Source organism: Osmerus eperlanus, chromosome 1 (genome assembly GCF_963692335.1).
Source record: "Osmerus eperlanus chromosome 1, fOsmEpe2.1, whole genome shotgun sequence".
NCBI classification, from domain to species: Eukaryota; Metazoa; Chordata; class Actinopteri; order Osmeriformes; family Osmeridae; genus Osmerus; species Osmerus eperlanus.
Window position 1 is genome coordinate 21,497,813 of NC_085018.1, and position 27,091 is coordinate 21,524,903.

Sequence of the window (27,091 nt, forward strand, 5' to 3'; positions counted from 1 at the left end):
CTAACACGTCCTGTAGTGGACGTGTCTCATGTTCCCATTTATGTTAGCCTGCTTGACGCAGACAGCATGTCTCTGTTCAAATCCCATTCAAGCTACGTCACAGCTATGTCACACTGTTGGTTCACATGCAGAGCAGGAGATGCTTACTGCGTCGGTCAGGGGTTTATTTCTTTATGAAGTACATTTTAACACTTGCCTCGGAGGAACGAGTTCCATCACCAGTTTGGAAGCAGTTCTAACCCTTACGCCTGCTTTCTGGCTGTCGTAGAAAAAGTACCGTGACTTTCGGCTCCAGGGGGTGCCAGACTCCACCCTGAACAGCAAGATGTATGACACGGTGAGGAACCGGCTCACCCTGGAGGAGGCCACTGCGTCCGTGAGGGAGGGAGGCATGCAGGGCATCTCCATGAAGGACAGCGATGAGGAGGATGACAACAACTAGACCAACATCAAGGGAACGGAGATTCTCACATCAGACACTGGGGGTCTGTGAGAGCCTGAGAAACAATGCATGTCCCAACTGTCCTCACCATTACATCACTCTAGGTCCGTTATCTGTCTCTGTCAGAGTTAAAACACCAGTACAGGAGGAAATGGTTAAAAAAAAAAAAAAAAAAAAAGATTCTCCATGCTGTTAGTCTTAAAATTGTGGGAAAAATATATTTAGAATTAAGCGATATAAATTGTAGGTATTTATAACTTCGATATTTCTGAATGTTCTTAAGCAATATGGAGAACAGTTTTGTTTGCATTGTCAATGACCATGATTAGGAGTAATGCTCGGTGTGCCCTGTATGATGCTAACCTTTCTAGGTGCTTCTTTTAATGTTTACTGTTCAGTAAGAGAACATCATTGTGAGCAAAAGATAATTACCGTCTATCCGTCAAAAGGGGAATGTCTATTGCCTAATGGGAACAAACCACTGACAACATAATTGTATCTATGTTGAAATACTGCCTAATGTCCCTCTTCACTAGAATAATCAAGGTAGACACTTTTTTCTTTTATTTGATTCAATACTCCTATTACATTTTCCCTCACTGGCCAAACATTTGACCGTTTTTTTATGAATTGTTATTTAAGATGCAATATATTCCAGTAGTTTAATTGTTATACTTTATCTTGTATTCTAGTCCTTTTCTCTTTTCTTAATTTTTCTTAATTTTTTTACATCAAATTTTAAAAATGATGTTCTTTTTTTGTTATGTAGCACAGCACAATGTATTCAAACCACACAACAAGTGAAAGTGACTTCTGTATGTAACCTACAGTTTAACTCATATCTAATATGTCTCCACCTTTTTGTAATGGATTGTGGAAAAATGTTGTTGTTGTTTGTAAATACTCAAGCTGTACATGGCCCTGTGTGCAATTACTGCATGTCCCAGGTACACACTGACTTCCTCTCCCAAATGTTCTTCTCAGAAATGTTGTTCTGTGTGTAGAGTTACCGGTGGACTCATATTGCTTCTACCTTACAAGTCCCCTCAGTTGAAAAGGATGAGCTGTGCCCAATAGAATCAAAATAAAGTTGACTGTATAAACATGCAAAAACAAATGTTGTTTTTGTTATTGTCTGTAAATTAGAAATATGTCAATATTGTATTATGTAAAAACAAAACAGGTCTAAATGGGTCTTGAACAAACATCGTCAGTGATGTGAGGTCAATAACAAGAGTCGGGGGTGTCCTCAGTCTGCACAGTGTTGTAAGATGTAAATATCCGGTACTTATGGCAAACTACATATTTATATGCATGCTCCTTTTAACCCCCCCACCCCCTTTCCACCCCTCTAACCAGAGCAGTTTCTTAAGAAAGCGAGTCAGAGATTAGTGCCCTGGATTAGGCCATTTCTCATCTTTAGAGTTTTTATTACAGCCCAGAAGGAGATTGGAAGAATTGCCCAAGATGCTATGCAGAGCAGCCCTTAGCCAGATCTCCTCAACATGATTAGAATTATTCTCAAAAGATTTCAAAAAAACAAATCAGACTCAAGATGACAGATATAAACTGAGTCAGGGGGATTAAATATAATAAAGTCACAAATTAAAAGATGATGCGATAGTTTAATTATTTCATAGAAGTCAGAAAAACAAATCCTTCTTAGGAGAAAAACAAGATTTAGGGCCTGCTTGGAGGGATTGAGGTGACTCAAAACAAATACAAAACAATTCAACTGTATCTCAATGACAGGAATTCCTCAGTGTTATGTATGGGGACTCTGTATCCCAGGGGATGGCTTTCATTTGCATAATGTTAGTTTAAGTGCAAATTGATGTAACAAGTTTTTCTGTGCAATATTCAGTCTAATTCACTTGAGTACAGGACTAAGAAGAAACAAGGTACTTCCTGCACTAATGTGACAATTCCTATGCCTTCCCCAAAATAAATAAACTGGTATCACATATGTATCTATGTTTGCTTGCTTTAAATGATAATATACCAGCATTTATTTATCTCCAATAAGTATGATTAATGCTCCTCATGCGACAATGACCGCATTCCAGTGAAGAATACGGAATTGTGCCATGGAGAAGAACATGCCATGGAGGAGAATGTGCCATGGAGGAGAATGTGCCATGGAGGATGTGCCATGCTATCTGAAAGCTGAGTCGGTCCTCTGACATGTTCTTCTTAGCTACTTGGGCAGAATTTGAGGAATGAAAGACAAGAGGTCTTTAGTAATGAAAGACTTCTTATCCCTGCAGTAATTCTAGTTAAACTCACCACACTATTTCCTTTCCCTCCTTAGGGGGCACAGGATGCAATGCACCGACAATGCACCGCTCTGAGAGAGACAGCGTTGCTGACCTAATTGTGCGTTTCTACAGCAGGCTGCGCTCACCCTGATATAGCAATAATCAACAGCAATGACAAAAACGCTGTATTTCCACATCCAATATACCACGTGAGCAGCCTCAGGATATCATACATTTAATTTCCTCATAAATCCAGTCACAATGCAACAATTTTGTGCGAGAGAGGACACCGAGACGGATTAATGGGAGTGGAGATTTACGCAGGCACGATCTGAGCTGCTTTGGTTTTTAAGCCTCAATCAGGTTGCGAAGTGGGAATGATATTGGTATCCAAATATAAGATTCTCCAATTGACCATCACAGCAAGAACTGGCCCAAGTCTCAACACTGGTAGAGACTAGAAGTGCAGTGGGGAGTCTGGTAATAAAAGGAGTGTGTACAGCAAGTTGTTCGCCCATATCGAACCCAGCATGCCTCTTCTGCCAGGATATGTGAAGATGATGACAACAGGAAAATGGAATGATGAGAAAAATAACAACTGTTATATAAACATTTGGTTTACCCCTTTATTTAAAGAAAGTCATGATATGTATTCATGAGACCATATATTACCAAATGTGGTAGGGGTGCTAGAGGCCGGCTTGTGTTTTGGTGGGTGAAATGGCTATTTTTGTTTGTTGCTTTGCGTGTCTGAAGTGTTGGGATTGCCAGTCATTTGTGAGAGCAGGTAAATGTCATATCCGTTTAATAATGGCTGTCTCAAAGCCTCTTATGTTTTTGTGCCCCACCACAACCTTCTTATCTGAGCCTTAAGAAGGGACAACAAGCCCACTGATTAATTTTAGATCTTTTCCATGAAAAGAGTAGCTTACAGTTTAAAGCAATCTCACACAATGTTCAGTCAAGACATTAGGACGTTGCATTACAGATAGATGAAAATCACAGTTTGTCCTGTCTGATTTTCATACAGTAAATCCCATATGGGGATCAACAGTATCACAGTCAGAAACTAAGAATCAGATCCTGCTATTGTTATGATGTCAGTGTTAGGACTTAATCTCTCATAGACTGCAAATTCTATTTAGCATAGCTCTTTTAAGCAAATATGATATTCATCACAGAATGCACATAATATAAACAATTTTGTTAAAGTCTGTGAATGAGGAGAAATTATGACCAAACTAAAACGACATAAATACAATGTTAATGCTTTTGAACTGGAAGTGAATCTAAAAGCCACTTCCCACCAAAGCCAGACAATCAAGCATAACCGCACACAAGCACATCAACATGCACACAAGTAAATGCCCTGAACCTGAATTTCTTTGTCGCTAAACACAACAGATTAAAAAATATATATATTTAAATCATTTCAAAACACCTGTCCATTAGTCTAGCCTCCAGTGCTAAATGCTCATGCGTAAAATCTATAAAGCAAACCAGCACCAGACCTATCCTCTGTGCTGGGGACTGTCCCTGGCAGCCTCAGGCCTGGCCCAACCTGCTCCTCTGTGACTCACTGCGGGACCAAAAGGGACGTATACTTCAACCTGGTCATTCTTAATATTAACCGACACGTGGTCTGGCCCTGGTCTGCATCTCTACTCTTCAAGTAAATCCTGTTGACTTGTCATGTTTAGGATGTGGCTGTGAGGACCTTAGTCTTCGTCTCGGATCAGACTGGGTCTGTGCAGAGTGGCTGGTAGCTATTAGCAGCCCCACAGCCTCCCAGGTGGCCTGTATGTTCAGTTCTTTCTCAGACCTCCTCACTATTGTCCTGTGCTGCCATTCACCAGCCCTGCTCTGAGAGCATCAAAGGCTTCACACTTTCTATACACATGGCCTGTTCAGAAGCAACTGTATGAAGAACCTCTGCACTTGGGTAAGGGGTCAGAAAAATACATGGAGGGGAAATAGTTGGGGGGACTTTAAAAGGCCTAGAGTAAAGTGCCCCAGTTGATGTTTCAAAGAGAGTGTGAGGTGAACAAGGTAGGGGCAGATAAATGTGTGCTAAAAGACTGCCAATGAAATTGTGGATTGAGTTGTGAGCAAGCTGTGCATGCTTTTTCTGAACATAACCTCCATGTGACCTACAGACAGTGACACAGGTGTTTGTATGTTCTGACCTCGCCTGCCTCTGTGCATGCGAGTGTGCACGTCTGTGCATGTGCCTGAGTGTTCTGTAGGTGAAGAGAGGCAAACAGACAGGCCACATGGCAGAGTGGGCTGTACTGAGGGGCAGGTGAGGGCCAGGAGATCTGACAGACTGAGAAAACTCAGGAGGGCTTCAGGACACAAACACTGGCTGACAAAAGGACTCACTCAGGAATACATTAAAATGTCAATGCTGCAGTCCATGGCAGAAGAATGCCACATCGCTTTGACAGACCATGTTTTCCTCTTTGTTGGCATTTCTTTGGCAAAGTTTTCCACTGAGTTTTTTTCCTACAATCTTTGTTTTTTAGGGTCAGAGATGCCAAAAGTGCACACATCCTTCACTCAAGTAGAAGAACAAATACTCATGTTTAAAAAAAAACTCTTGTAAAATGTGTACTGTAAAAGTACTGACTACACCTTTTCACTCAAGTTAAAGTAAAGAAGTATGGGCTCTGACATATACATAAGTAACTACTGTGCAACAGTGTAACAACAGTGTAATCACAATGTAATGATAGTGTAATAAAAGTGTAACAACAGTGGAACAACATTGTAATAAACAAATGTATAACAGTGTAATAACACTGTAACAACAGGGTACTCAGGTTCCCAGTATGTGCCTTGTCAAACTGACTTCTCAGATAAATATGAAATACTAAAGGTTACACAATTTACCAGAGAAGACATCATACATCCCAGAAACAAGTGATGATCTTAGAATATCACTGCATTAGGCCACATGACATTGACTTAATGGAACTGCTGCCATTAATTACAGTGCACATTTTTTACTTGCTGTATAAAGTGTACACATATGCATTTTAGAATCATTTATTATTGTCAACCGACTTTGCCAGCAGAATATGCTGTCAGTCCACAAAGCATTTCAATATTTTTCTTGAAATGCCACGATGACAGATATAGGAGTTGTTGATGTAGACCTGTCACTATAGGTATAATCAGAACATACGCATGGACATATTTGATACATTATTTTCTTACCAACACATTAAATCATTAAAGAGGGTGGGTGATGCAGAGGGTGAGTGTAGAGCCTAGCTTGGCATGTTGCAAGACATACGTGTCATAAGTGAGGTGTGTGCAACACGTGGAGTGGAGGTGTGTGGAGGTTCATCATGATGCCATAATTAGAGTGTTTACACCCTGAACCTCCGAGTACATGTTCACAAATAGCAACTCAGCACATGCAGAGGCGATGTTGTGTGGTTTGACCTGCAACGAAAATGTGCCTTCTTATAGCAACAGAGGTAGGAGGAAATGCTTGGCAACCATTCATTACAGACCAAGCTTTAAAAGCCACTGACTACTCATCAATTGCACAGCTGCACACAAACAATGTGCAGCTATTGAGCCGAACAGACAAACTCTCTCTACAATCATTTGTAATGTCAGGACCAATTCTGAAAGGCAAGTCAGCCAGGAAACTCGGGCTCCTGTAGATTCGGCATTACCTGTGAAGCAAAGTTGTGTTTGATTGACTATTAGGCGAAGTTCTTTAAAGTGATACATTCTGATTTAAAAAATTGTAAAATGTAGGATCTTTCAACTACACTATAATTGTACAAATCAACCAAAATAATCTATGAGAATTCAAAGTCTCCAGCTGGCTTGCGATCTACATCTAGCAGTCTGTGAAAGCTTTGTAAACGAGCTCGAGACAAGAGCAAGACCTTTAAGTCGATGCCCGAGCTAATTGCTGAACGTGTTAGCCGACTTGAAGCCGAGGTCACAGAAATAGGATCAATGTTTATTGTGTGGACGAGCCGGTAATTGTGCTTGAATAAACTCAAATTGTAGTTACATAATTTACATATGAGTGGAATTAGTGGAACTCGTTTAAATCCTTCAGAGCCGAGTTGCAGTTGTAACGGGATTTAAGACAAGTTACACATTAAGGTTTTCTCAGGTTAACTTTTCTTTATTTGGCAATGTCTATATAGCCTATATACACATTTAAAATCAGCACGTTTCATGGATGTCGATTTATTAAAAAGACTCACATTCACAAAGAACTCACAAAGAACATTTTCCAGTTACAACAAAGCACACAACACATTCGTTCCAATATGACCGCTGTCTAAAAGACCAACACCACTGGTGTATTCAACGTTATAATCGAGAGGACATGCAAATAAACTTGTCTACGGTACACTTCATTTCTTACATTCCCTGGGGGAAGCAAAGAAAACGTTATAATGGGGTAGTCAAAATCATTACAAACAAACGATGTAATAAAGAAAAACGTTTTGAAGAAGCGCTTTTATTGTGTGTTTGAACTTGTAAAGTTCTCTTGAAATCTTTTTTTAAATATAATTTGTTGTGCGTCTCAGGTGAAATCGTCTGCAAACAAATGAATTCAAGCTGGTCCTTATGAAAAAAGAGGAGAGGGTGACTGGTCATTGTTGCAAGCACACAAAACTCTGGATTCCAACAAACTTTCTATGCTGGTTTAAAAAGAGCTCTTTTCATTTCTCGCTATAGGCCTACCTCTGGCCAAGCTAAGTCTTTTCTTTCCCCTTTTAATCCTTCCCTTTATTTCGGAAAAACACAAAACCAGGTTCCATGCAGTGCTTTAGTGGTTAAAAGTGAAAGAGCTGTTTTTTCCCCCCGAGCTGAGCTCTGAATCGCTCAGGAAAATTGGTTCTTCTGAATAGGTGAAGGAGGAAAAACGTTTAATAGGATCCGAGGGAGGTTCTGCTCTTGCAATCTGCTCCTTAAACAGGTGGAAATTGGACCTTCTCAATTATACAAATAGTAAGTATAAACCAGCATGGAAAAACTATTCCATCTTCAAGGATTAAGAACTTTCAATGAAAATTGAGTCTCGTCAAAGCGGAGAAACGAAAATCCTTTTTGTTAACCAGGTTAAACAATCTGAATATGAATCTTAGTGGTCGTTAAATGTTAAGTGTAGTTTAAGCACAGGCTGCTAGAAGCAGGTTTATAGTAAGATATTTTTAATTTCTTGGAATGTATTTTTGCGACTAGATAGCCTAACTAAAACTTAAACATTTAAGCTACAAATATTTGTATCAGTAGTAGTAGGCCTAATAATAAATAGCCAAACCTATTAAAAAAAACTAGTATTCATATTGATATTATGCTCTTTATGTTATTGTGAATATCATGTCATGTTGTTAGATTGTCCAATAAATTATCCAATTGCCCAGATAATTATTATTTTTAAATCCGTAGGCTACGCTGAATTTGGATTTAGTGAAATATTGTTTTTCTAGGCTATCAAAGCGACTGGTGACAAGAGGCACTGGATTTGGAGACATAAATAATAATCTGTAATAACTGTCATACATACCACCCCCGTGGTCGTATATAAGTGGGCGGTGGGAGAAGGGACAGGGCTTGTGATGGCGTTTCTATGTCACTCTGATACGAGCTAGTCCATGTGATGTCAGCTAAATGCAATAGACAGTGATCCAGCACTGATGAGGACGTCCGCTTTCAAAATGTGACAGAGCAGTCACGCTGCTATCCACGAACACATCTACCGTCGCTTTTACAATAAGGTAAACTTTAACATTGACTCTGACGTTAAGTTTACAATCAGATTTTCCGAGGTAGGCTAGGCTACTGAATAGAAATTAACTCGGTGTTTTTTTTCTTTTTCTTCTCTCTAACGAGCTCTGTAATGTCCTGTTAATTTTGTGTATACTAGTTAATGAGCATTAATCTGGTACCCCTGGATGCTATTGTTCCGGGAATGGCCATTTGAATGCAAATGAGTGACATTGTAATACCAAGGTGCTTATTAAACTGATGTGTGTGTCCTGTCTTTTCTGGAACTCAGGAGCCGAGGACAAGTCGGCTGGTAGGCTGCTGCTCACACCAAGCTAGGTTTACAAAATGGCAAGTTCTCTTCCTTTGGAAACCATGATGTCTTGCCCACGACTTGACAGCGGCAGGAACGGAGCGTCAACCGCGCCAAAGGCGTTGGCCTTTTCCATTGACCGGATCATGTCCAAGACCTCGGAACCGAAAGGAAGTTTGGATGACCGGCGAGGATTGGAGATTGCCGAGGGCAAAAAGATGCTAAGCCTCTGCTCACCTATACCTTGTATGATCCCAATTCAACCTTTTAGCTACGACCTTCAAGCCAAGGCGCTGATGAACTACTCCGATTTTTGGAAAGCTAATTTTAGAGGAACGATATGCGGTTCACCTGCAGCAATGTGCAAAGCTAATTGTGGGATGTGTGGCAAAGGGGACTCGGGTTTGAAGCACTCTATAATACCAGGAACTAGAGTAATAAAGCCCCAAGTCATCCACCAAGCCGTTGCTATGCCTACTAACGGGTCTCTGTACTATTTCAACTACCTGGACTCTGCATACCACCAGTCTGAGCTGTTATCAGGACACTTGTTCTCCTCAGCTCTGGCCAACTCGCAAGCTCAGGCTTCGTTCTCAGCACACCAGAAACTTTTACTTCTAGAGAACGCCAAACTTGCCAGCGCTTCGGTTGAGAAGTTCCCCACTCCACAATATCCCCACAAGGAGCATCTGCCTGGTCAGTTGGACCAGATAGTGAAGGAGAACCACAGCCTGAACTCGGAAAAAAACGGCGTAAAAGCTCACGGCAAGCTCAACAACAGCTCCACCGACGGGAAACCGAAAAACTTCACTTGCGAAGTTTGTGGAAAGGTAGCCTAAGCAATATCATGTATCCTATATCCTAATATTTGGCTACACGCAATTGTCTTTGTAGCCTATATTCATTAAAATAGCCCAGGCTATTTTTTTATATATATATAGCCTAACATTAAACAATTAGGACTATTCATGCAAAATAGCCACAACACAATAAAGCTACAACTCCACAACATTAGGCCTATTATGATAACAAATATATATATAAAACATTGAAATCATCAGTATTTATAGCTTAACGAAAACATGATATTCTTCTTTCTGCAGGTATTTAATGCTCATTATAATTTGACTCGACACATGCCAGTGCACACAGGCGCGAGGCCCTTCGTTTGCAAAGTGTGCGGGAAAGGGTTCCGTCAGGCCAGCACGCTGTGCAGACACAAAATTATCCACACGCAGGTGAGACATATTTTACAAGCTAATGTACTTATCCTATCTTACAATTATTATTATTATTATTATTCAAATATCAATATTTTTATGAGGTACATTGTGAAACGAGAAAATGTATTTTGTTGCAGGAAAAGCCTCATAAATGCAACCAGTGTGGGAAGGCGTTCAACAGGAGCTCAACACTGAACACTCACATACGAATCCATGCCGGATACAAACCTTTCGTCTGCGAATTCTGTGGAAAAGGATTTCACCAGAAAGGTAAAAATCCGTGTTAGTCTACTGCTAATATCACAAGGCTTTATTCTATATGAAACCACCGAAGACGCATTCATCACATAGCCTCAGTGCATCAATTGATCCCTTCTCTTTTAAAAACGAAGCCACACCAGACTATAATTAGCCTACCCCTTGATTAAATCAGTATATAAAATATATTGCAATTGTTCACTAATAGCCTTGTTCTATCTAGGCTATAAGTGAAAGTAAATATTTGAACTCAACAATTCAGTACCGCTCATATATATTCAATGTTCTGTGTCTTGGATTGTAAAATACCACATTATTGATCAAATGTGGTTAAAGGCGGCCTCTAAGCTTGAAGCGACCAATCTAAATAGGACATGTCACTTTACACTAACTAACTCTCCCTGCAAGACTCTTAAATTTGCCATGGGTCAATAGACAGACCTCTCCCGAGTTTACAATCCGACAGTTTTCAGTTGTTGTTGCGTTTGATTTTGACAAAGTTTGACAACTTTTTGACTTCAACATGCAAAGCTCTGATTAATGAAGGCCGGGGAATGAAGCGCCAACTCACTTAATTGTGAACTCCTGACCTTGGGGAAAATGTGTCCCCTTTGTCCTTGTTTTCATTTTGGTCTATATCTGTGTTCACTTGTTCACTGTTCACTTTTATTATTATTATTCATTCTTCTCAATTTCAGGAAATTACAAGAACCACAAACTTACACACAGCGGAGAGAAGCAGTACAAATGTTCCATATGCAACAAGGCCTTCCATCAGATATACAATCTGACCTTCCACATGCACACGCATAACGACAAGAAGCCCTTCACGTGCGGGACTTGCGGAAAAGGCTTTTGCAGGAACTTTGACTTGAAAAAACACATACGAAAGCTGCATGATAATAACTCTTCGTGTTTATCTGCAACAAACGAAACATCCAGGGCACTCCAAAGCTGAGCCAGTATTTGTTTTCCATGGGATGGGCAATTTATCATAATACACTTAAAGGGATTGTTTTATTGTGAGTTTGCACCAGTGTAAAAACTGTTTATTTTTGTTTGTTTGTTTACATTTTGTCACGATGAAACATAGATCATCGTTATTTGGGATATCAAACGAATGAAAACTCAAAACAATTGAGCGGGAAAGACTAGGCCTACTTGTTTAAAGATTTTAAGCACATTTAGATCAATGCGTCGATGCTTGTAATTTTTGAACAATGACAAAGTGTTGAATTATCCACATTGAATCTAAAAATGAGTAGGCTACAGCCATACTTGGCACAAATAATGTCAAGCATCTTTCGCTATTGCCATTGTTAACGCGTGAAAACGGAATTGTAAATAATAGGCTATGAAAAATAAAATGATATTTAACAGTGTTTTATCTTTGGCGTCATTACTCTAGAATATGAAATTCGATCAGAAAATGTGTATGCCATGGCATTGGATTCGATTTCCAAACATTTATTCATTTATGTAGCCTATGGCCTGTACTAAATATAACTCTATTTTAATATAAATATAGGCTGCGGCTTGTGCAGCAATGACGTGTGAAGTTTTTAAAAGGTTCTGTTACTTCTGACAGACGCATTCGACTGGTGCACTTGATATCTATAATGGTACAAATTATTAGATGTAACATGGACTCTTGAAAGCGAATTACATTAATCATTTAAACACCCTCGAGGGGCAGTTTTGGCGCATGAAGCCGTGTTCATTAGAATATGGATAATAGCGCATTCGGCCACATCAGTTTCCACTCTCCTCATCTGGCCAGTGTTAATATAGCAGAACGTATGCCGCGCACGGCTCCAGGAACAATATTATCCTTGCAAGCTAACAGACATTCTGATGAGAGATGGGCGCGTGCTCCCAAATCTTGGTCTACCAATTACGACGCAATTAGTAATTAGCCTACCCGCCAAGCTCTGACCGGTTAGAAGGCTAATATTTCCAGTTGAGTGGCCTGCTCACCTCTCTCCACTACTGTGTATGCACTATTCACACTCAAGCTACTCTGAAAAGGAGATAGCAGACTTTTCATAATTCTTCTTTTTATACTAGGAAATGAGAAGATTCACGTATATTTTTAGTATCAATTATGGCTACTGTCACATTCCAATTGTCTATCATTTTCATCCACACTGATAACCACAAATTTGAATTTGTCATGTTGTTGTATTAATCCCAGCCAACGAAGTATGGTGATGTTAAAATATATTTTTTAGTAGTCTATGACTTAGTGCACATATTTACATAGCCTATATGCCTTTAGATGACCTTTAAAGTTTTGCGGCACTGGCATACTTCAAAAACGAAGTCTTAGGTGTCTTTGACCTATAAAGACACTAATTAATTTTGATTAAATAGCCTACCAGGCAATGGTCTAATGAAGTTGCACTCACTTTCCATCTGAGCCAATCGATTCTTAAACACCTTAAATGGATTTAATGTCCAACCCAGAACGTTAGGCTACACGTTTTTACGCACCGGTAAATGTCTGGTCTACGTCTCGTCTATGGACTGTGCTCAACGTTATGTTTGTTTTCGCTGCCTATTGTTTATTGTGCAAAAATAATTATTCATCCAGTGTGGGGGGCTATCATTGGAAAATTCTCAATGGATATGTTTGTTTCGGGAACAGTCTCTGCGCAAAAGTGTCCGTCTGTTCCAAAGCCTGGGTAGTAAACAACCTAAAGGCAACGCGTTGCCCTTTTCTCTGCACTTACCTCTCAAACATCTGAGCAACCAGCTTCGCTTCTAGAAACATGTTAATTGACAACGGAGCTCATTACTGGGCGCACATGTAACGCAGCGAGAGATTATGAGGACAAGAGCGCATTAATCAACTGTCAACAATCGAGTACATCTACACGACGCAGGATCCCCCAAAATTGAGGCATTTATAAGCGACAAAAGACCTGCCTGAGACAGGAAGAAAAGAAGACCCAGACTTTTGTTTGGCCAATTCAATTGATTATAAATGGAAGATTAACGGGTTAGCTTCAGCGGTTTTCAAGGGCTTGAAGGGGCGAGAAAGGGACCAATTAAATCCACCAAATGTTAACTACATCAGTTTCCCCCCGTTTAGCCCAAATGAAATTCTAATTAAACAGTCCCTCGCCATCATTTTGGAAGGCGATTTCTCTTGCTGCTGGAGTAGCGCGCGGGCTGGTTGCGACCCTCGTTAGGAAAGCACAGGCTCTTGGCACAAAGAGCCCACGATGAGCAGTCTGAAATGCCAAGAGGAAAGTTAATGAGCATCGGGCACAGTCCTTGGGGCTATTCATGGAAAAGGGTGTTGAAAAGATGGAACCAGCCAGTAGCTCTAAACTACATGGTGTTCTGTACACTTCTAAATGTCCAATAGGGCAGTCTGAAACAGGCCTAATATTGTTCCTAGTATTGCTCCAAATATTCAGTGGTTACTGAGGTGACATATAACACAGCATATTACACCCATGGATACAAGCTGTATATAAACATGCTTTTTTTCATACAAAGCTTTATGAATCAAATATGTGGTGCAGACAACCAGTCAAGTCATATCTCGAGTTCTATAGAAAAACGGTATGGTGTGTGAAAAATATGTTTAACTTATTATTGAAATAGAATGACAAATATCCACCACTCACACAACTTCCTTGTACACATAATGTTTAACATACATGTGAATGCAACTGGCTTGTTAAGACCTTTCCAAACATTTACTGTGAAAAAAATAACTGTGTTAAGTGTGATATAAACAGACATCACAACTATCACACACACACACACAAACACACACACAGAGACGCAGTATATGTTAGAGAGAGTGGATCTTGGATCTGCCATGGCTAGTCAAGGACACGGATGGGAGAAGGTGCTTTGTGGCTTTAAGGTCTGTGGGTATAGGACGAGTGGTAGGAACCATGTCAGGGGAGGGAGCTGTGCCCTGCTGAAATCACATCACTGTCTGTCAGTCTCCAGAGAGTGACCTCCACTCAGGACCTGTCTGTCGCTCGCTTGCCCACCCTGAGAGCTTGGGGCCCAGGAGCTGAAGGGGACCCCCTGTCCTCTCCTCGCCCGCCCCTGTAGCACCCACCCTCTCTAATAGGAGGAGAGATGGAGCCTCTGACCTCCAAACTATCTGCATTACATGACCAGCCAATATCAATACATTCCACCTAAATGTAAAAAAATAAAAAAAATAAAGGTTTATTTTGTTAATTTAATAAACATGTACGAATGTCATTACAAACAAACAAATAGGTAATGAATAGATAATGAACTAGACAAAATAAATAAGTCATTTTCTCCATCACACCCTGACTGGACTAAGCTCTATTCTTGTGGAATTAAATCATCAGTTCATTGTTAGGCAGGAAGACTCAATCTGGGATGTCCGGTGCTAATCCCTCTGACACGAACTGACCCTGCTGGGAAATGTCCACTACTGCTGTGCTTAGCCAGTACTGCTAATGACATCTACTATGGAGCCACCTTGTTCCCACAAATCTGTCCCCTTTATAATGAGATCCTACAGGTGCCTCTATAAGATGAGCATTCCCGTTGGCCTGGGAGTGCATGGGTAAAAGGATGGAAGTAAGGAACTCTGGATTAATGTATTTTTCTTCTATAGCTGTGTCCCATTAACACAACGGAAGTTACCGTAGAAGTTGATGTTGTGAAGTTGATTAAGAACCATGTTTTCAAAGCAGGAGTCATAATTAAAATGTGATTCTAATTGTCTAAGCAGTAGCTACTAGGCACGTAGAGTCATGTGCTTTTTATCTAGATGCAATCAATATCATCATAAATGAAAGTGGAACACAATATATGAACACATGCTGCACACTCAGTCAATCAATTCAAATAAAATCAAAACTTACTGCACTGGCAAGCTTCACACAGGGGATAAAAGACAACTACTGAAGCAGAATCAATACCTCACTAAATGTATCGACTAAAAGTACAAACCAAGGACAAAAAACCACAGGAGTTCTCTACAGAGCAGCAAGTCTCAGCATTATAGCATCAGCATTCGCAGACTTACTCCCTTATGACAGCCCTATGTGTTTAGAGCTATTACAATAGCAAAGGTATGTGCCCAAAGCTTGATTTTGAAGGTAAGGGCCTGGTGAAGTGCAGTGAAATCTATGATTATGTTGACATAGACAAACCCATTCAAAAGGTGGCATTGCACTTATGCTTCAGTCAATGAAAGGGGCAGAGCAGAGATCCCTTAAGGTCAGTGTTGGTTCACTTTAGTGTGTGACATGTTATGTTATGTTTAATCTAGGAGAACAGAGAGCAACTCCCTCTATATAGGCAGACAAAGACATGGCTGGGCATGCACTTAACCAGAGGTGACAGTACACAAGAAAAGGAGTGATGAGGAGAATGTGAAAACGTATTAGGTTCAAAGCCAATATTTCAGAAAAATTATGACATGAATCATGTAAATCAAATTATTTATGAATTAAGAAAATATGAGGGAAAAAAAACATTCTTTGAAGAAAATCAGGAGAAAGCTGTAAAGAAAGGATTAAATATTTTAAACGTGTATGCCTTGAAAGAAAAAAGGCACTACAATAGAAAAATCCCATATCAAAACAGTATACCCCACACCGGCGGGATATCATTTTGTAAAAGGCAGCACACAATTACTTATTATCCAATTATTGAGGATGACAGTTAACCATTTATTGGGATTTTCTACCCAGCAATTATCTGAGGAGCCACTCAGCATGTTCTCAATAGATGGCCCAAATCACATCATCATATGGCTCCAAATTCACGCGCTGTTAAGAGATGGAGGGGGTCACCTCCTCGCCGCCTCCTCTCTCATTGAGCCAGGGGTTTGCTGGTAATCCATGCTGAACTTGAGAGGCGGGTTGGGACCCAGGTGTCTGAGGGGTAATGGGGGTCGGGGAAGTGAGGGGCAGGGGTTGTTGTTGTCGGCAGTTGCCAAGGCTAACCGGGGTCTGAGCCATGAGCTCGGGGCGTGACGGGGAATGTGGTGTCCGTAGCTAATCCACCTCAGGCTCTTCTCCATTAGAATACATAATGCAGAGCTAGTCATTTGGAAGAGCTTCAGATCGTGCTCTTCAAAACCCTTTTAGATAATTCGCAGTCTCCTGTCCCCCTAACTGCCCCTCCCTCAAACCCCGCCCTTGACCTCCCAACCCACATGTCAACCCCACTACCACCACCCGTACCCCTACCCCCGCCACCTCCAACGCACACTCGGAGAGGACTGGTGCCTGCCTAACCTCAGGGCCAGCAGTGGGGCCCAGCTGAGGAGACGGAGAAGCTGCCAACCACGGCCACTTCAACCCCGGCCATCCGGATGATTGCGTTTGTCAAGCCGCCACTCCGTGTCAACCCAGCGCAGGTTTGATCATCACAATTAGGCTGGATCAAGGATGCCTCTCTTTGCCACGGAGAGGAACGAGGAGGGAGAGGGGAAAAGGAGGAGGCTGGTGTATTTTGCCATTGACAGTCAGGAAGCAGGTGGACAGGCTCGCCGTATTTTTTCCGTCCCTATTCGGGACATGTAAGATGTCCACCTTCATCAGAGAATGCATGCAGTGTTCCCCCTCTCATTACCTAGAGCGCTTCTGTTTTGCCCTGTCACTGTTGAGCAATGCATGCATATTCAAATGTTGCAACCCATTTGTAACCTCATGAATAAAAACATTTGCTGTGTAAAGTCCAGAATTTCAAATAACATAAGTGTTCATGAAAAGGACTCCAATTAGCTTACCAAATAATCCATCCCATAACCCTGTTTTTTAGAACCAGCCCAGTGTTTTTATGCAAGCCTAATGGACATGGATATATGAAAAGGTCTTTTAACACTTGGTTCTATAGAGTATTATGACCATATGGTTACTGGCTGACCCCAGGCTACTCTTTAATAAAGGGACAATAAAAAAGCAATTATTGCAGACACAGAGCGTCCTTCTGGTAGCCTTTGTTTGATAAAGACTGGTCTACTTTGTAGCTCAGGTACAAAGAAGACACTTCACTGGCTGCATAATAGTTTTAGACATTCCAGAGAACTTAGCTCAATAGCCCAGGCTAATAATTCTAACCCCCTGATGCACAACGTATACTGGGTGATTAACTGGTAAAGGAAAAAAAGAAAAAGGGAAAGCGTTTAAAAAGGGCAAAATTAATTTATTTTTTCAATTATTTACACAGTAGGCACATAATTGATGTGTACTCATAATGAAGTCAGATGTGAAGAACAAATGTAACATTGGTTATAGCTTGATAGTTAGCTAATGCTGAAGAAAGTCTCTCAGGTCTTGAAATTTGTATAATGTGACACTTATCGTACATTCTCCTTATGCCACATTTAGTTCCAAATAACAGTATTCTTAATTTGTGTTAATACAGTATTCACATATAGATGAAGGCCTAATACTGTGCTAAAAATATGCAGTGCTTGAAGGGTACAAAATATAAATTACAGTCCTACTATGAATACAGTCTTAGCATAAATACAAATAAATTAAGAATAGTGGCATCACATTTTCGAACTGTGGAAATTATTTTTCAAATATATGGTTATACCTCCCCCTTGTGGCCACATAAATGCTTAACATGAATCATCAGGAAATCTATTTCTCCAATGTTTCAAAACAACTGCTGATAGATGAAACAGGCACAAGCGAAAGTTAGTGCATCTTTCACCTGAGGAGGTAAACGTAAGCATCTCTTGTGGGCCTGATATATGATGTTATTCAAGGTGTTCTCAAGGTCGTTTGGCTGCTCTTGCTTTGGGGTGTGGGGGCAGAGCCCTCTGTTGTGTAGGGACATGATCTCTGAGAGGTACTTTGTGCTTCTGTCTCCTGGGTGGCTTTCCTGTCTCATCCACAGGGTGTGGTCCCTTACCCAAGAGGAAGCGCTCCCATTCTGGAATATTCCCCTCAACAGAAGCCCAGTAACGTGTCTGTAGCAGAGCAGGAACAAAGTGAGTCACGCTTTTCTGCCATTTCTCAGCAACACCTTGTATTTCTCACGCATTCCCCCCCCCCCCCCCCCCCCTACAATCTACATCTGAATGTACTATTCCTGTGTGTCATCAGGTCTAAAAGGTATCTATCTGAGTGTGCTATAGTTAAATAATTCTAAAATTGATCAGCTCAACTGGTTCAAAGGATAAATATATAGGCCAACTGGATCCCTCACCTCAAGTGTCAGGACATCGGGGTGTGGGAGTTGCCTTGTTCTAAGACGATCCTCCAATGTCTGCATATCCTGGTGTGGGATTAAAGATTTAGGAGTCGGAATTTTTACACGAGTCAGTTACCAAACGTTGTTGCTTTGCAATGTGCCAAGTGAGATGAGAAAGCCTGGAAACGACGCTCATTTAAAAAAAGCAACTTTAGCAATATTGACGTCAGATTATCTTAACGTCTCAGAATTTGTTTTATTTTACAATACAGCTAAGTAAGACATGGTACTGTATGGCTACCGCTAAGAGTTTCGCGTTTCTCGCGTGTGCGGTGGGCGACTGTTGCAACTCAAGTCTTCTCTTGCATTTATGTTCTTCATATCGACGCTCCATCTCGCGAAGCAACACAGCCCTCTTTCCTAAACTGGCAGGAGACAACAGTTGACTTTTACTTGAGGCTGATGTGTTAGTACGGTGCTAAGACGAAATAGCACTACTGTGGCTAGATCTAGCCAGAGCCTCTAACGCTAGCTAGTTAGCTCTACTAACGTTAGTAGCCTACCTACTTCTACGCTAGCTACTGTACAACTGCCTACGCTATGTCAAGTAACTAGCTACCACTACAGTACGTCCGGCCAATAATTCATAAATGCAAAACCGTTTGATACAAATGTTGTTTAACTCACATCTCTTCGTGTTTCTTACTTAATTCAACCTCTTCTGGTAGACAATCCATTATTGCTGAACGGGTGGCTGACCAGCCTGTTCTTGCAAGCAACGTTTTGTATCCATAGAAACACCCCGGAAATTAAGTGTTTCAATTGTGGCAGTGACAGAGCGACATCTTTGTAAGGGAACAACTCAAACGATCTCTCGACTCTCTCTAATCCACCATTTTATTCTAGACTAGCTAAAAAGTGTTGGTACTCAAAATAATCCAAATGGATCCACACCGATCTTTAATTAAGCCTAGTAGGCATTTTAGCTAACACTACACATTCTATATGGAAAAATATACTAGCGTGGTATTGATATTGGTGACTCAGCTTTCAACAAAGTACATCAAAACTCATATTTTATTTATGTATAGCAATACAATGTACATATTAAATAACACTATAGAATGCTTTGATATAGCTTTTGACAAAACAAAACGTTTTCCTTTTTCTTATTTCAGGTTACAAAAAGGAAGCAACAGCCACCTGTCCAAAATGGGTAAATGGATGAAATTATTCAGTGACTTACTGAGAGCTATTCTATTGCACACTTGACAACAGAATCATATCTCAAAAAGGAAAAAAAAGGAAAGTAAGAAAATAACAATAATATCACAATCACTGCCTGAAAGATAATTGAAGGGGTGGATTTGTATGGAAATGTGATGAGAGCCACAATCTCAATGCACACAGACTTGGTTTCACCACTAAAGCAATGCAATTACGTAAATGAAATTAAGAGGAAAAAAAGTTGCTTCATATGAAAATATAAAATTCTATGATTATATACCATAGATACAAAGTTTCCAGGTAATGGCTGATCAAGGGAGCAAATCATATGTACAACTGTATTTGTGTGTATATAAATCAAAATGTTGAGTGAGGTTAGTAAATGGGATCGCTCAGGAATACGAAGGCTGAGTTCAATACATCAATACGAAGCAGCTGAAGAAAACAATTTTTTTTACCCCAAATGTTGGAGAGTTTTAACATAGTATGTGCCCCTCGAAAGGACATGGCTGGAATAAATTTGTATGATGTTGGCGCAATCTCCCTACATCCGGAAACCTTGACATTTAAAATGCTTCTTTGTGTCTTTCACATCAACAGAAAACTGGATACCATACAATCGCAGAAACACTTCCAAATTGACATGCCAGCTGACAAGAGCAGTGGTGATGCAAAGTTAGTAAAAGTTGCCCCCAGAAAGAAAGAAAAAAAAAACATCTGGCACCAACTCTCTCCTATTTATCTTTACAGAAGTTAGTTCAAGTCTTTGGTAAACATTACAAATCATATCCCCACTGCTTAGTTGTCATAACTGAACTTTAATAATATGTTCTAATAGCCATGGCATTGTGCTGTATAAAGAATTCACATTTTCTTTCAAATGCAAATCCCAGGTGGTCTCCCTTTCATTCGGTTTGATTCAGGATGTATCGGTACTTAATTTTTTTTTTTTAATGATAATGTCCTGAAATTGTAATAGTGTGGAGAAGGAACAACTAAAGTCTGGCAAATGACAGTAAATGTACAGCGCTCTAGGACCCCAAAACCACAGTAAGTCTGTCCTTGCTTAGGCCACAACATTCCAATCTAACTTCCTTTAGAGCAAAACCTTACAAAAGTCATACAATCATATCACATACAGTACACACAGCCACACACGCACGCACACACATTTCAGCAACAGTGAGGAATATAAAATATATACACAAGGCCTTGTGACACGTGAGCACACCGATTCTAGAATGTCCAAGTGAACTTAAAGACTGTGTCAGATGTCAACAGATGGGCACCCCCTTCTTAGTTGTGTATTCATGTCTTTGTGTGGTTTTCAATGATTAGCAGCAGAGAACAAAAGAGAGGTACAAAGCAACAACAGATACGGGCATGACAGTCTGTGGGTCACCTGACAGGGTCACCTGACAGGGTCACCTGTTGAATAAAGTTTTGTGTGGAAATCAACTGGCCTCAGGCAGGTCATGACAAAGGACATCTACAAAATCACAAAGTTATAATGATAAGGATATATTCATATATGTATACATATATTTTCATATATTAAAAAGCATAATATAAATCATACAAAGAAATGAAAAGTTCACAGTAGCAGTAATGATACCACCTTCAATATTCATATATGAGTTGAAATTACTAATAAGACTTGTAATGATAAATGGTGTGATATTAAAGAAAGAGAAGGAAGAAATTAAATCCCCCTACGAATGAGTTTTCAGCAAATTAGTGGTAGTAATGTTTATGCAGTAAAGGTGGCCTGTAGGGGGCAAACAGAACCATGTTTGTTTTCAGAAAAGCAGTTGGATACGAGGACTTCGCTATGTTATGGAATGTTCAAATCAGAGTTTGAGTGTAGGAGAAGGATGTTGATCAGCTTAGTATAGGCAGTAACACTGACAGTATATAGTGCAAACAAGGAAAGACAGAAGTGTTTTTCATTGTTGTGAACTCAAATCAAAAATCCAGGTGCAAACGTTCAGTAGGATAACATTAAGACATAAAATGGCGAAAAAATAAATATCAAAAACTTTTTATCAGTGTAAAAAAGTAATCAGGTTATTCATTTAACCAAGAGTCTGGCAAAAAAGGCCTCAAAAAGTCTTGTTTTATATAGTCCTTGACGTTTTACAAAGGTAAGTGCCTCACTCTCAGCTTGCCTTCCTGGGCTCTTCAGGCCCGCCAGGAAGCTCCTTCACACCAGAGACTCCATGCTCTCGCCTGGGTCTGACTCATCTGACATGGCGGCCATGGTGCCGTTTCTGTCCATGGACATGAGGCAAGCACCATTCTCCTTGGAGCTGACGAGACTGAGCATAGCTTTATAAAGGTACTGGTACTGATCCTGTGGAAGGAGGGAGGGGAGAGAGAAAAAACCCCATCACCACGTTTCAGTTCTTCACACGTTTCACCACAACAGCCATGAAATATCCCAGCGTTCCTCTTGCGGTCACACTCACCAGGTCAGTGAAGACACCAGGCCTCATGAGGTTGATCATCTTGGCCACCTGATAGACGTCCACCGCCCCCTCGCTCTCCAGCTGCTGAGACAGGGTGGTGAGGGCGCACAGAGTCCCCGCCGACACGGCCCCGTACCTGCACAACCAGCCCAAGCACACACACAGCGGGTCACTAAACACACCCCGAGACAGGAGAGAATACACACGTTCTCCGGGACTCGCTCTAGCAGAACATAGGGAGAACTTGTGATCAATATACGCTGTTTCGGGTTTCAATAGCAATGTTTGTTTATATAAAGTTCAGTGGCCATGCTTCAGCCCCTTGGCTGTCCCATTGGTCACCAAGGTTGTCTATAAATCCACAATGCTCGGCTTCCCTTGACAGCGGGTCAATACAGGAGTGTAGGACCCTGGGAGAAACTGAATGTCACAATGAAGACGAAAGACAGATTAGCAAGTGAATTCAGCCAGGGATGACAGGAGAGGTTCTGCTCCTTTTAGCATGCGGATGTTCACAACGAACAGATTTCCACTGCTATAAGCAGCAATGTCAAGTGCCATAGACATGCGCTGCCTAACAAGCACGTCTCGCTGGCTAATGAATATGCTCACAATTACAACAACCGTCTATCTGAGACCTCTATAGGGGGTGGGCTTCTATTGCAGTGTTCAGCTAACTGAAATGCTCAATTAGTCTTAACAGGGATGAGAGACAAGCAATCTTCATTATGCTAATACTTAAACCAGACTGAAGCTGTGTGGTTTGTGGTTGTGTATTGTTTCATGTTGCTGAAGTCTGTCACAACTAAAAGACGTTCATTAATCTTAATTGGACCATAGTTTCAGTACCTTAGGTTGTTGCAAATTTGACTGTAAAAAGATTGAGCATGTTATCCTCTTACCTGTGTGTGTGTGTGTATGTGTGTGAGTAAAAGAGATAGCTTAACTTAAGATAGCTTAAATAGACAAATGTCTATTTTGTCACATCTTTTTATTACAATCTCCAAGTCATTTCATGATAGAAGCGTAAGCGATGATATATCAGGGGAGAAGAAATCTTTTTAGTAACCCACTGGGCCACAAGTATCCAGGTGGACTGAGACAGTAGGTGTCACTCACTCGTCGTGCACTATGGTAGGTCCATCTCTGGTGAGGGCTTCCTCTTTGATGACGTTGATGAGCTCAAAGGTGCTGCTCATGGGAGCATCAGGGTTGGGCCACTTGGGACACTGGAAATGACGAACCTCCAACACGTAGTCATCCTGAGAGAGAGAGAGAGAGAGAGAGAGAGAGAGAGAGAGAGAGAGAGAGAGAGAGAGAGAGAGAGAGGAAGAAATGATTCAAATGCATATTTGAAGTACATAATGACTTCAAATCCCATACGCACAGTGCATTCTTGGCTATTGTAGGCATGCACATACTGGTAGTCCAAACCCTTCACACCAACCTGTGTGGCCTCCAGGATGAAGTCGTGGATGATGATCTGCTCCTCGTTGGAGAGACACAGTCTGTCTTTACTGATGAGGGTTACGGTGAAGGCCTCACAGTTCATGGCCTCCTCTCGACTAGGCCAGTACACAAACTCATCCTCCGCCTAGAGATGGAGGGATGAGAGGAGGTAGATGAGAGGATTGATGAGGCAAGGCGGCACGTCATTTAGTCTATTTCAGAAGCAGCGTCACACAGTTTACACAAAGCAAAGCACCAACGCTCACAACAACATCAAACTGTGAAAGGGACTGGGGTATCACTGGGAATTTGTAGTCGCTATGGGAAATCACAGATGGACAAAAAAAAACTGAAAGTGATGAGAGGAGGAGATGGTGACTGCCACAGCTGCCTGTCTCTCGCCCAAATAGAGCTTTCTATTTAAGTCTTGGGCCAAGGATAGGAAACTGTAAACTTAGAGTGTTACAGAAGGCCTGTGAAGGATCATAATAAATGTGTGCCTACGTGTGTGCATCTATAAGTGTGCATGTGAGTATATTGTGTGTGTGTGTGTGTGTGTGTTACCCACCAGTCCCTGGTTGTCAGGCAGCATGATAATGATCTGGGCGTTGTGGTCCCAGATCATCCTCCAGAAGTCCTTGGTCGTGTGAGGCAAAGGATGCTGGGTAATGATGAACTCGTTGCTCCTGTAGTAGCCCTGTGATGTTGCAATAGAGTTCATAGATTCAAGCAAGGACCATGTTATGGTTACAGAGGAAAATAAGTGAGGTGTCAATCCAATGTCCGTCTCAACACAAGACCATGCTTGTCTGGATGATTCCAAGCTAAAGATAATATTTGGATTCTCAAGCGAGTGCCAAACCCTTCAGCGTTCTTAAAGTAGACTGAAGAGCGTGCAATGGTTTGTTTAGAATAGATGAATATAATTAATTAAAATTTAATTAAAAATTTAAACGTAATGCAATAACCACAGAAACACTGACTAATCAACACATTCAGCAGATACAGCTCTGTAGCTCTGTACCATACTGTAACACTATATTGTTATCGCGGCTAGCGTTGGGTACACTGGTGCGCCGGGCAGAGTGAGGCCCCGGGACACCAGAGAATGACTGACAGCGGTAACAGAGTGGCGGCTCACCATTATGTAAGAAGCATTGATGTAATCGGTGCCTTTCATGCCAGGCAAAGGTGTCAGCCCAACCCTCGCTCTCTCCGCTGTCCAGAGGAACACAGAGAAGACGGGCGATGGGTGTTGAGTCAGAAGGGAGCCAATCACAGTTGAAACGCACGTTAGCATAGGCTGACAAAGACACAAACTGACATTTCGGAACTCAACCAGGTGGCCTGAGAAGGTTAGTGTTGGATAATGATCATAACCACTGTGTTACGAAATAGCAGTGGAAGAATGACTAAGGTGGACCATGGTAAACAAGAGATTGGCTACTGTCTAGACGTGTGTGCACGTCGGTGCTTAAATGTGGCTGGCTGGTGTTATGACAAAGTTATGTAGGAGAGCTGTCAAAACTAGCACTCACAGGGCACCACTGATGAGTTGCGGTTCTTCTCCTTGTTGCAGTCCTTCTGGGCGCTGAAGCACTCCACAAACCTGGCGTTGCACTGGGTCACCAACTGTGTATGGGGAGAGATGGATGTTACAAAGCCATGACAACTCAGATATTGCTCTCATCAGCTCAGAAAACCATCCCAAATTCATCAAGATACTGTGTGTATGTGGACCATTGGAATACAATCAACAAGATATTTGACCACACCCATCAGTACAAACACTAAAACAGGCCTGATATTTTCTGAAACTAAAAAAGAATTTCAAAGACTAGGAAGAAAAAGTATAGCAAAATTGACATAATTCAAAAAAAGTGCTCATTGTATGAAGATAACACCTTACACACAAAATGAATAAAGGTTATAAAAAAAAAGAACAAAAAAGAGGTTCCAATCAATATACTATTGTAACTCATAAATGTCACTATAGAGAAACAAAAGAAATACTCTTCCACCCAAAATTATTAACTTTAAATCCAGTCTTGGAGTCTAATTGCATTAAAATCACAATGGCAGCCATTGTTTTGCAGCAGCAGACTCAATCTACCTCAACTTTGGGCCTAATGACGCAGTCAGTGTGATAGAATAATAGGAGACACACAATCCCTCCCTGTCGTCGAACCCCCGACGACAACCCAGACCCCCCGCCGTGATTGGAGGACACGTTGCTGTGGCAACAGGCAAGAGTGAGTGGCATGGTTAAAGGCAGCCCTGGGAAGAGAAGTACTCTTCTACTAAATTAATTTATATTCTAATTACACTTCTCTTCCTCTGCTGGGCCCCAAGGAGATGAATGGAGACTTTGTGGAAAAGAGGGACTTCTAGGAGAAGAGGAGTGAGAAAGAGATATAACCCTGAGGTCTCGTCTGGAAAAACAAGGAGACAAGGAACAGGGGAGGGGGAGAGAAGGAGAAGAGGAGAGAGAAGGGCAGTTGGGAGAGAGAGAAGCGGAATGCTGGAGGAGAACAGAGGAAAAGAGAGGGAAAAGCAAGGGGGGGGGTGGAGCTACAGATCCAGGTCTAGAACGAGGATGGAAGGACACTGTACTGTGTGTGTGCGGAACTGGAGAGCAACAGTCTTCTAGCGTTAGAGAACCACCCTGACCTTGAACTGCTTCTCTAGACGTGTCCGGCCTCCGAGGCCTGGCGTGAGGATGCTGTTGACGTAGCTGTGGAGCTGGCCGCACACCACCTCCGTCTCCCTGCCCATGGTGGCCTCCATCAACGCATCGTGGATGAAGATGTACTGCTCCTGCAAGCCAACCAACACGGAGGTCAGACATACAGCTCCGGCCCAAGACACAGCAGTGACACACCGATAGAAACACACACACACACAGACAAAACAATGTCTCTTAAAACAACCTTTACCTGGTTCATATTGAAAATATGTGCCATTTTATGAACTCGTTCCCACAGTATTTAGCCATTTTAAAATAAGGGAATGATGAACAATGCAGATTTTGGTGAAGGCCCACACCGGTGGTGTGACGAATGAAGCCTTTACTTTATTTACAAAGAGGGAGGGATTGAACAGATTCAAACACAGCTGCAGAAGCCAGATAAGGCATTTGGAAGCAAGCATACGCTCTACACTCAGGGGAGCAGCTCTGAAGAAATGCTTTGTTTGACTTCAATCCCAGTACCTTCAAATGACAATGTGAATGCTGGAGTCTGAAGAGGAAATATTATTTGATGTTTCTCTTAGATGACGGGAGAAATTCCCGAAAAACAAAATCCCTCACAAACACACCCAGATCACGACGTACCTCAGTCTGGACCAGGTAGTTCCGCTGCGTCCGGATGTGTTTGAGGAACCCCAAGACGTTAACTGTGCTCTTGTCCTGTATCTGCTGCAGCATGCTGTCTATGACGATGTACGTCCCTGTACGACCAACGCCAGCACTGCAGAAAGAACACACACGCCAAAGCCCCAATTAATACACTGAAACCACAAACCGGTGACAC

At 41.4% G+C, this 27,091-nt stretch overlaps 4 protein-coding genes across 11 annotated transcripts in view; 2 read left to right on the forward strand and 2 right to left on the reverse strand.

Annotated features, from left to right (window-relative positions):
- Positions 1 to 2,392, forward strand: part of cadpsa (Ca2+-dependent activator protein for secretion a) — a 76,717-nt gene extending 74,325 nt beyond the window's left edge. For all 6 annotated transcript variants that reach the window (XM_062469994.1, XM_062470002.1, XM_062470011.1 and 3 more), the window contains one exon: positions 269 to 2,392. In XM_062469994.1, the coding sequence (XP_062325978.1) occupies positions 269 to 442 (174 nt within the window). In that variant the 3' untranslated portion in view covers positions 443 to 2,392. The remainder of the gene's footprint in view (positions 1 to 268) is intronic.
- A 5,171-nt stretch (positions 2,393 to 7,563) lies between these two features.
- Positions 7,564 to 11,611, forward strand: fezf2 (FEZ family zinc finger 2). 2 transcript variants are annotated; one of them, XM_062476827.1, is made up of 5 exons: positions 7,564 to 7,692; positions 8,744 to 9,594; positions 9,868 to 10,002; positions 10,125 to 10,257; positions 10,944 to 11,611. In XM_062476827.1, the coding sequence occupies exons 2-5, from the start codon at positions 8,800 to 8,802 to the stop codon at positions 11,201 to 11,203; spliced, it is 1,323 nt and encodes a 440-aa protein (XP_062332811.1). In that variant the 5' UTR covers positions 7,564 to 7,692; positions 8,744 to 8,799; the 3' UTR covers positions 11,204 to 11,611. The 2 variants fall into 2 exon arrangements, with proteins under 2 accessions (XP_062332811.1, XP_062332733.1); XM_062476749.1 differs by lacking the exon at positions 7,564 to 7,692 and adding an exon at positions 7,976 to 8,462.
- A 5,793-nt stretch (positions 11,612 to 17,404) lies between these two features.
- Positions 17,405 to 19,237, reverse strand: cep15 (centrosomal protein 15). The gene is made up of 4 exons (XM_062476922.1): positions 19,102 to 19,237; positions 18,716 to 18,839; positions 18,430 to 18,498; positions 17,405 to 18,190 (listed from the first exon to the last, which is right to left on the reverse strand). Exons 1-4 carry the CDS (start codon positions 19,149 to 19,151, stop codon positions 17,993 to 17,995), a joined length of 441 nt encoding a protein of 146 aa, XP_062332906.1. The 5' UTR covers positions 19,152 to 19,237; the 3' UTR covers positions 17,405 to 17,992.
- Positions 19,238 to 19,473: 236 nt separating this feature from the next.
- Positions 19,474 to 27,091, reverse strand: part of ptprga (protein tyrosine phosphatase receptor type Ga) — a 162,900-nt gene continuing 155,282 nt past the window's right edge. For both annotated transcript variants that reach the window (XM_062470058.1, XM_062470049.1), the window contains 9 exons: positions 26,893 to 27,028; positions 26,229 to 26,375; positions 25,097 to 25,190; positions 24,700 to 24,776; positions 24,127 to 24,255; positions 23,557 to 23,703; positions 23,229 to 23,371; positions 22,110 to 22,245; positions 19,474 to 21,994 (listed from right to left, as the gene is read on the reverse strand). In XM_062470058.1, coding sequence (XP_062326042.1) covers positions 21,845 to 21,994; positions 22,110 to 22,245; positions 23,229 to 23,371; positions 23,557 to 23,703; positions 24,127 to 24,255; positions 24,700 to 24,776; positions 25,097 to 25,190; positions 26,229 to 26,375; positions 26,893 to 27,028 — 1,159 coding nt within the window. In that variant the 3' untranslated portion in view covers positions 19,474 to 21,844. The remainder of the gene's footprint in view (positions 21,995 to 22,109; positions 22,246 to 23,228; positions 23,372 to 23,556; positions 23,704 to 24,126; positions 24,256 to 24,699; positions 24,777 to 25,096; positions 25,191 to 26,228; positions 26,376 to 26,892; positions 27,029 to 27,091) is intronic.